General features: G+C 35.9%; 2 protein-coding genes across 3 annotated transcripts in view; one reads left to right on the top strand and one right to left on the bottom strand.

The window, feature by feature from the left end:
* Positions 1–9,720, top strand: part of LOC124423018 (transmembrane protease serine 5) — a 17,009-nt gene extending 7,289 nt beyond the window's left edge. For both annotated transcript variants that reach the window (XM_046960241.1, XM_046960240.1), the window contains exons 2-10: positions 7,034–7,127; positions 7,261–7,382; positions 7,451–7,552; positions 7,650–7,780; positions 7,879–8,009; positions 8,083–8,282; positions 8,364–8,498; positions 8,680–8,904; positions 8,975–9,720. In XM_046960241.1, the coding sequence (XP_046816197.1) occupies positions 7,034–7,127; positions 7,261–7,382; positions 7,451–7,552; positions 7,650–7,780; positions 7,879–8,009; positions 8,083–8,282; positions 8,364–8,498; positions 8,680–8,904; positions 8,975–9,268 (1,434 nt within the window). In that variant the 3' untranslated portion in view covers positions 9,269–9,720. The remainder of the gene's footprint in view (positions 1–7,033; positions 7,128–7,260; positions 7,383–7,450; positions 7,553–7,649; positions 7,781–7,878; positions 8,010–8,082; positions 8,283–8,363; positions 8,499–8,679; positions 8,905–8,974) is intronic.
* Positions 9,621–10,000, bottom strand: part of LOC124423019 (nuclear migration protein nudC) — a 75,902-nt gene continuing 75,522 nt past the window's right edge. The window contains exon 7 of the mRNA XM_046960242.1: positions 9,621–10,000. This exon is cut by the window's right edge and continues 188 nt beyond it. The gene's annotated coding sequence lies outside the window, so the exon portion shown is untranslated.

Here is a 10,000-nt window from a genome sequence, read left to right as displayed (position 1 = left end):
TGCTCGAGAAAATGAAAAAAAAAAAAAAAAAGAAAGAAAAAGAAAAAAAGAAAGGGAAAAGAAAAAATATATCATTTTACGAGGCTCGTAAAACGAAAGTTCAACTTAGATTCAAACGGGGAGAGTCATTAGCGGTGGGGCACGTTGCACGTGACATTGTGCGGCTGAGAGCTGAGGCCAAGCAATGCTAGAAGTTTAGCAATCGTTTGCCGTTGCACGTGGAGTGTATATGAATCAAAACAAGTTATTCCGGTATAACTTGTCCGCCTCACAAAGAGCTGCCTTCGTTAATATTGTGTATTAAATAGTGCCACCGTGGTGAGGGCAGCTTTAATGTTTAAATTAATTTGATACTTGCAAATCCACTTAAAAGCGCTTACGAAATGGAATATTTTAATTACATATGGAAGGGGATCGGTTATAAAGTTAAAAAAAAAAAAAAAAAAAAAAAGAAGAAATAAAATAAAAAAAAAGAAAAAAGAAAAGAAAAGGAAAGAGAAAGAAAAAAAAGAAAAGAAGGCAAAATACGAATTCGCTTGAATTCACGAAGTAATATTACTTTTTATAAAACCATTTTATTAAACCTCATTCCTTTTACTTTCGTTTTCAAATGGATATTTCAGTGTTTCATTAATGGATATCAATATTATCCGATATTTATACGATAAGTGAAATTAATCGTTCCAATTTCGATCAAACCAGAAACGGAATACGATAAGAATGATATAATCGTCGATGCATCGTAAATCCATACGATCGTTTAAGAAAATACAATCGTGTACACGGTATCGGTGATCGTGAACTGCATACATTAACTGGGTCGATGGGTGGTTGTTGCAACGTGAGGAATAAGGAAAGTAAAAAAGAATGAGAAGAAGAAACGGAGTCGCGTCACAATGCATGCATAATTCGACATTGCGCGCTTCGAGAACGTTACACTTCGAACACTTCGTTTTTCAAACACTTCCGCTTTTTTATTTCTTTTTTCTTTTTCTTTTTCTTTTTCTTTTTTCCCCCTCTTTCTTTTTCTTTTCCTTCTTTAGTTCGAGACTCGAGGGTTACGTTAAAGAGAAGAAAAGAAAAAAAAAAAAAAACAGAACAAGAAAAAGAAATAAAAAGAAAACAAATGAAAGAAAAAAACTTTCGATCAGTTCATCGAAATAAAAAAAAAAAAAAAAGGATGGATTTCGACGTTAAACAATATAAGCGTGTCTGTCGTGAATGAAAAGGAAAATCTCGTGGGTAGTTGTGCAGTCCATTATCTGGCAAAACTACGAGAGAGAGAGAGAGAGAGAGAGAGAGAGAGAGAGAGAGAGACAGAGCGTGATCCCGCTTGATGATACATCTCGAACTTAAAGTCGCTCGTGAGGGACGGTGGTAAGGCCAGTGTCGAGGAACAATGAAGAGCTACACGGTCCTCCGCTTGTATAAAACGACCGTATGGCGGCTGAGAGACGGTGATCCGGAAATAACCGTGGCCATAAACGCAAACCGGACGCGTATATACAACATATATAAAAGACGTAAGGGAAAGACGTAGAGAGAACGAAACGAAGAAAAAGGAAGAAAGACGAATGGTTAGCAACGGTTAAAAGCACGGCAGGTGACTGTTTCTCTTTTGCCAAGACTCGACAACTTCTCCGATCCAAGTGGGCTTAAGCTTTACGACTTCTAAGCTCGAGTTTGTATCATACATATATATATATATATATATATATATATATATATATATATGTACTTATATAAGTTTTATTTCTCACGGAATCCTACGGAACTACGAATGAAACACTCGGAAGCACTTGTGATCGCTAAAAGAATTTAAACGTTGGTAACTTCATAAAGTATATAGCCTTTAAACGTGTCCACGTTTTAAAGAAGAACTTGAAACTATCTAATAAGGTTGGATTTTAATAAGAAAAAAGGAAAAAGATGAAAGAAGCTGTTGAACGATCTATCGATCTATTCGATTCTAAACGAACGTTTTTTCCTTTATTGACATCGAAAACAAGATGCTGGTTGATCGACGGTAATGACTATATTTTATCAATCCGAGCAACCGTTGGTCTCTTCTTCGTTGACGAATGGACGACGGTAAATCACGAGATGATCTCACCCGATGTGTTAAGCTATCACGAAGAGAGAGAGAGAGAGAGAGATAAAGAGAAGTAATAAAGAAGCATGGTATCTCGCCAACATCGGACATAGTACATTCGTTTTGATCGACGAGACGATAATCATCCATTTAAGAGATACATTTACTTACTCCTTAAAGAGTGATTAAAGAAAAAGAAATAAAAAGGAAAGAAGAAATCCACATATAGTCGAACTTACATGAGTATTTTGTAATCCATTGGGAAAGAGGAAAAGGAAATGAAGGTGGGAGGAGATGGACAAAGGGAGGAAGGAGAATGAAGAGGAGTGATAAAATGTTCTACGTTTGTAAGATACGTTTGAATATAAAGGAAGAAATCGACGACAATGTTTTTTAAAAGAAACGCATAGAACTCAATTAAACGATTTAACGTATCATGATCCTTTGATCCATCGGTCATGACATTTGATACTTTGAACTTTAATCGGTCCACGTTGGTAGAGTTTAGCGTAATTTATTTCAAACACGTTGAGCTGCAAACTCACATCGAGTCAATGACGGTGAAGTCATTGAAATAGATCTTTACGTAATTGATTATAGAAAGGATCTTGAAGAAGGGAACTTATTTCGAAGGAACGTTCGTTAAGAAAGGTATCGAGGCTCAGTGCCGAAGATCGTGCCCTTTTCGATCTTACCAGGCTATAAATCAGTTGGCGATCTCGCCATAGCAAGCATTCCATCGTTACGGACGACGTTGGAAGGTAGTGAGAGAGAAAGAGAGAGAGAGAGAGAGAGAGAAAGAGAAAGACAGAGAGAGAGAGAGAGAGAGAGAGAGAGAGGTGCATCTTGCGCTCGAGTCAGAAGGACCTCGCATTAAATCGACGGTAGTCCTACTACACGGTGGAAGAAGAAATGGACGGCCATTTTCGGACGGCCTCTGGACGGGAGACGCTACCATCTAGGGTATAACCGAGGCGTCGTTGTGCAAGAACGGATGCCGGACATTTCGTACTTTACTCCTCTTCTTTTCACCTTGGGATCTTTAGATTTTAGTTTCTTGCTCGCGAAGAAAAATGATATAAATACTTTTAACTAATACCAAGAGTTTCTTTTTCTTCTTCTTCTTCCCTCCCTCTCTCTCTCTCTCTCTCTCTCTCTCTTTCATCCGCGTCATAAAGCACATAAGTAGAAATATATTTACAAGGATCGATAGAACACGTGGAAAAACTTTAATCGAATGAACATCGTCAAGGAAATAGAATCGATATTTATCAACGTTCGTGATACCTTGTTAACGATGTTTTCTTGATGACGATACTCAAAGATCGATGATAATGCTTTTTTTTCTAAGGAAGTCACGCCGACGAAGAAGGAAAAGTCCAACGGCCATCGTCAAAAGTACCGTTTTCCTCGGATGGAAAGCTTCGATTAAGCGCGACACGTTGAACCAACCAGCGGATTCGTCGGCATCGCTGATCGATTCTTTTATGGTGGTTTTCGAGTTACCATCGTCTTTCTGGTAGGCGGCTACGACGATATCTCAAGTTTTCTTCTTTCTCTTTCTCCTTTCTCATTCTCATCCTCATCTCTGGGACTCCTTTACCCCCACAGAATTGTTCTTCCTTTAAGCGTTTCGCGCTTTTTGCTGGATCGTCACCAAGATGTAAGACACCGGCAGACTTCAGCCTAGTTTGGACACGTCCTCTGCGACGCATACAGATTCCCCTTCGTTCTTTCTCTCTCTCTCTCTCTCTTTCTCTCTCTCTTTCTCTCTTACACATACACAGATTCTCACAAGCGCGCGCTCACACACATACATACTCTTTATCTCTTCACGGAGTCTTCCATCTCCGACGACCACCGAGTATATTCTTTCTTTTTCGCTTTCCCTTTTCATTCTCTACGAAGTGGTCGCCTTTTCTGTAGCTCGGAATAAACTTTGAATCGGCGATAATTAACGCAGCCTCACACTCGCGAGGATACTCGACGTTTTAATAAGTGTGCCTATAAAATATCCATAAAACTTGTGCCATACCAACAAGTAATTTTCTTCTTCTTACGTTTCACTTTTATTTTCGAGTGAATTTTTTTTGTGTTTCTGTTAAAAAAGAAAAAAAAAAAAAAAAAAAAAAAGAAAAAAAAGGAAAAGAAAAAGAAGAAATAAAAGTAAAGAACAAAAGAAAAAGAAAAAAGTAGGTTGGAAAGATAATTATCGATTGTGTCATTAGAAAAGATTATAATACCAACCTTGATTTTTTTCATCTTTTTTTCTCCCTTCTTTTTTGTTTTTGTTCTTGTACTATTTTCATTGAATGTATTCGAAATGTAGAGAGAGAGAGAGAGAGAGAGAGAGAGAGAGAGAGAGAGAGAATGAGAGAATGAGAAAGAGTATGAATGTAAGTATGTATGTATGTACTTACGTAAATTTATAGCAAACATATAACATACGTCCATTATATATTTCGTTTCATACGTGAGCACGATACATACATACATACATATGTATACATATATATATATATATATATATATATATATATATATATATATATTTATATTGATCGTAAAGAAGCAACGACAAAAAGCGGGCGATCCATATAAGAACAGAAATCGATTTCAGACGTTCAAATCTGGTCAACGTGCAGATATATTCAGTTATGTATAGATATATTCGATTGCACTTATGTATATAACTTTATATCGATCTGATCGTAATTTGATATCTTATGGATGACATGTTGTCATCAATCGAAATCAGCGCGTTTATTTAATCGACATGTTTGAACGTGATTCTCTGAGCCTAGAGAGAGGCGAGAAAGGGTGATAAAAAAAAAAAAAGAAAGGGAAAAAGAAAAGAAATAAAAAGAAGGAAAAAAAAGGGAAAGAAAAGGACACTTCGTTAAGGAATTCCTTTATTATTATTAATAACGATCGTTCGTGACGTTTTTTTAATGTACGGCTTAAAAACGAGGTCGATCGAAAAGAGGTAATCAACGTGAGAACCTGTTTTCACACCTTCGTAATAAAAAGAATATATACATATATATATATATATATATATATATATATATATATTTATTTATTTATGTACGATAACTGATGATACTTAGGTGTATCGTTAATCCTGAATTCCTAGCTAAGAGGACATCTTCGCATTTCGAAAAGTTGTTTTCTCGTATCGTTATATGCGGATCGACTTGTGGATCTGTTAAGAGTCAAGATAACGATTATAAAAGAAAGAAAAGTAAAGATTTACCGATAATAATTTTATTTTCTTCTGTTGTTGTTACGATATATAGATATATATGTCTTAAGTTCTAAGGATTATCATCGTATATCTTTTACAATCCGTTGTTAATCCGATCGAATGAAAAATATTTCGATTAAATACGATTAAATTGAGAAACGGAAAAGAAATGGATAAACAGATATAAAATTATACTATATATATATATATATATATATATATATATATATAAAAAGCTTTTTTCCATTCGCTCATAATTTATTACATAAATTAGTTTAGAATATGTATGAGCATATTCTTCGATCGTGATACTCGTTACGTTTGCATCTTACATATTCAGTATTAGATTTCTCGGTGTGTCTGAGACGTTCGACCTCGATGAGGTAACTCGGTGAGTTTCGCGTCACCATTTTGCACCGGGGACAATGCAGATGATATAGGAGAGGCGTGGTGTTTTAAAGGGAAGGTTTCGAGCCTACGTCCGATTCCATTTCGAGAGACTTTGAATCTTGTTAATGTCATCGTCTACTGTTACACGATGAAAAATCAATGAATTATACGTTGTGTAACGATAGAATCGAGGACGATTTGACAGTATACCAAAAGGATTTTCTTCAATCTCTCTGTAAATAAGGAAGAAAAAAAAAATGGAAAAAAAAGAAAGAAAAAAAAAAAACAGAAAAAAAAACATCGTCAATAGAATAAGAAGAATCGCAAATATTTGCTAATGCATTTTATCCTATTGTCAAATAGCTTGAGAAATGCAATGAATTTCTTCGCCAGTAACACGGAGGCTGTTAAAAAGGGTATAGAGTTTACGCGTGGGCACAAATACATACGAGGACAATTATTATTATTATTATTATTATTATTATTATTACGAAATGGTCAGAAAAAAGGGACAAATGCATTCCTCTTGCAATTCTCGCCTTAGCTTTTTGATGTCACAGCTACGGCGAACACGATCCGTTTTCATGGAGGACAGAAATAAGCATTTAAAAGCGAAAGAGTAGTGAATTGACGGTGACTTTATGCCGTTTTCTACCTACGTTCGGGCAACGTTGTGTAACGCACGATTAAATGGTAAATGGTAGGAAGAATAGGAGGTCGCGGTTACGTCGCAGTATTATTATCAAAGCGACAAATCGAGTTTAATTTTCGATTGATGGTAACAGACGTTACGCATCGGACTCGTACTTATTCGCGAGGTGTTTAGAATGTATCAACCCTCTTTTTCTTCATTTTTTCTTCTTCTTCTTCTTCCATTAACTTCTTCTCGCTTAAGAACCATCGCTATCTCGCGGTGTTTTTGCAATGATCTACCTACGTGATGGAGAATCTTTATGGCTTCCTTCTCTTTCTCTCTCTCTCTGTCTCTCTATCGATTTTTTTTTCTATTCACGAATAAGTACTTTATATTTTTTTTCACGTTTCTTGAGAAGAAATACGTGTTTTCTCGGTTTTTCTGTTCTCTTTATATTCCCCTATGAAATTCATGTCTTAAAACAAGACATTTAATCGATCGTGTTTATGACACAGCGAAGATTTAATCATTGAAAGAGAGAGAGAGAGAGAGAGAGAGAGAGGGAGGGAGAAAAAAAAGGACGTCTTATCTAATCGTTTGAAGATTTTCCATTTGTTTTTATTTTTCTCGGTTCTCGTTTTAAGGACTCATAAAAATCTTTTTATTACAGATTGCGAATCATAGCTCTACGGTGGCTGTAAATGATGACGGCTGGATAGATTCATTTAGTCAGGAAACAATTACGGAACAATCTCCAAAGACCGGTATATATTATTTTTAATAAAAAAAATTTATAATTACTCCGTTTTCTTTTCTTTGTTTTTTTTTCTTTTTGAAAAAAGAAAAAAAATATTTTTTTGTGTTTCTTTAACATTTTTTTTCTTTTACATTTACCAGGATCCTCGAAATTATCTTATTTTACTAATTGGAGCGAATGGTCGGTCTGCGATCGACACTGTTCACAAAATCGTGTTAGAAGATGCATAACGAAGAGTCAATGTGGAACCACTGTACTTAGAGTAAGTATCAATTTTATCGAAGGAATCGTTAGATCATTATATAAAAAATATATTGTTATATTTGACAGGAAGAACGTACTTGTGAGCATAAAAGAAAAGGACGTAGAAGAAGATGCAAGCAACGTCAACGTCGAGGACGATGGAAAACAGATAAATTCCACGTGGTACAGGTGAATATTAAAAATTTATCAGAAAATAATTTCTAATATAAACGATTATCGAATGTAAAGATTTTCAATCTATCAATTATTAATGACAATTTCATAGTTGCCAAAGGAAGCCGCGCCTAGACATGGTAGAAGAAGAGGTACCGATGTCAAGGATCAATTTAGCAGTCATTATGGCAAATGGAGCAAATGGTCTCCGTGTACAAGGTTATGCACTACGCAACGTCACAGGCAAGTTGATTAATTCCAGATCGAATGCGGTTCGAATGATAACAAATTATTCTCAATTTATTTGTTTGTCTTTTTTTTTTTTTTTTATTAATTTAAAGATGGTGTAGAAAACCTGGCATCTGTGGTCGCGACGTAATACGAGAGAGTGCTTATTGTTACGTCGAGGGTAGCTTTTGCCAAAGATGGATACATCGAAAAATTCGTGGGAGTCGAGAGGAAGATAACGATGGTAAAGATTTGTCAATGGAACGTCGATGGATAATATCTTCGTGGATTAGACTAATGTTAGATATTTATTATAGACGTGATATTGGACGAGTATGAATTGAATCCCAACGCCGTCGACAGTTTCGTTCCTGAAAAGACTCAACCAACTTGGAAATGCGGAGTTATGAATTCTCAGAAAAATTCTAGGCTTTCTTATTTCACTCGAATCATCGGTGGTCGTCCAGCTGTTCCAGGAGCTTGGCCATGGCAGGTGGCTGTATTAAACAGATTTCACGTAGGTTTTATCGAGATAGAGAATTTTATTTATTGGCCGAGCTAGTCGTTTAAATTTTTATCGCACAGTCTTATTCTATAGGAAGCATTTTGCGGAGGAACTCTGGTCTCTCCGAAATGGGTCTTGACTGCCGCCCACTGCATAAGAAAACGCTTGTACGTTCGTATCGGTGAACACGATTTAACGGTGAAGGAGGGCACTGAACTGGAGCTCAGGGTACTTGTTCTCGCATGCTTATCCCCTTTAAAGTAACTAAGTGTATATATATATACATACGATTGTCTGTATATATATATATATATATATGTATATATCATACATATGGTGGTTGAAGTGGTCGTACCATGGAGCAATTACCGTGGTACACGTTATGGCTAACACGGTATAATCGTTGCAGGTGGACTCGGTAGTAATACATCCAGAATACGACGCTGATACCGTTGATAACGACGTTGCTATGTTACGTCTTCCAGTTAATTTGACTCCTTCTCCCTCGAGAGGGATCGCTTGTCTTCCAGCGCCAAAACAACTTTTGCCAACGAATCAGTTGTGTACGATTTTAGGTTGGGGCAAGTCCAAAGTGACCGATGATTTTGGTACAGACATTCTTCATGAGGCTAAGGTATATAAATCCATTAACTTTCGAATTTTATTCTTTGGAGAAAGTAATAATTTCTTTTTTTCTCTCATAGATACCTATAGTTTCACCAGAAACTTGTCGACAAGTTTATGTGGATTATAGAATAACTGATAATATGTTTTGTGCCGGTTATCGTCGTGGAAAAATGGATTCCTGTGCTGGTGACAGTGGTGGACCTTTGCTGTGCAGAGATCCTCGAAGACCCGATCACGGTTGGACTATTTTTGGTATTACTAGTTTTGGGGAAGGTTGTGGGAAACGTGGAAAATTCGGAATTTATGCCAAGCTGCCGAATTACGTTAGGTGGATTACAAGAGTCATGAAACAGGACGACGAACGTAATTAGAGACGATTTGAAAATACAATGTATTAAAAACTTTCAGCGAAAACTTGGCAAACTTCTTCAGCGAAGATTTCAACGATGTGATCATAATATTTGTCGACAGTGTTGGATTATATTGAAAAAGTGCATAAAGTGCTGAGTGATGTCTAACTTTAACTCTTAGGTTAATAAATACAAGGCGGTTACTAAAAACGTAGAGAGACAGACATTAGATAAACGTTGTTAGTGTAGCCTCGTTAGAAACATTCTTCTAATTGCGCCATTTTTACGAACTTTTGTAAGCGAGTTATAGAAGAATAATCTAATTTTTTTTTTTTTCTTTTTTTTTATATATATATATATATAATCCAAACGATTCACAGTTTGTTGCATTCGCAAATTCTTTATTTGATCATAAGAAATGTAATGTCTACAATGATAAGTGTAAATGAAAATTATTACATTTGTGCAGCCTGTCTGTCTTTGTTGTCAATTCGTCAATCTGTTCAGTTCACGTATAGGTATGAGAAATGCGTGTGATTGATTGAACATAAGTATAAAAAGAAATGTTTAACTTGAAAAGATAGTTCTCTGTTTTAAAACAGTTAAAATCGATTCGACGTAATAGAGTGCTGCCCTCCTCTATAGCATTCTTTCATTACAAACAGATTATGTATGCCTTTTCGTACAGAATCTCTTTGTTCGAAGAAAGCAAACATGAAGGTTGCTACAAAGATAGCCAACGGAATAAAAAGA

The sequence above is a fragment of the Vespa crabro genome, chromosome 3 (genome assembly GCF_910589235.1).
Source record: "Vespa crabro chromosome 3, iyVesCrab1.2, whole genome shotgun sequence".
In the NCBI taxonomy this organism is placed as follows: Eukaryota; Metazoa; Arthropoda; class Insecta; order Hymenoptera; family Vespidae; genus Vespa; species Vespa crabro.
Note: the sequence above shows the minus strand (reverse complement) of the source record. Positions and strands in the feature narration are given on the sequence as shown.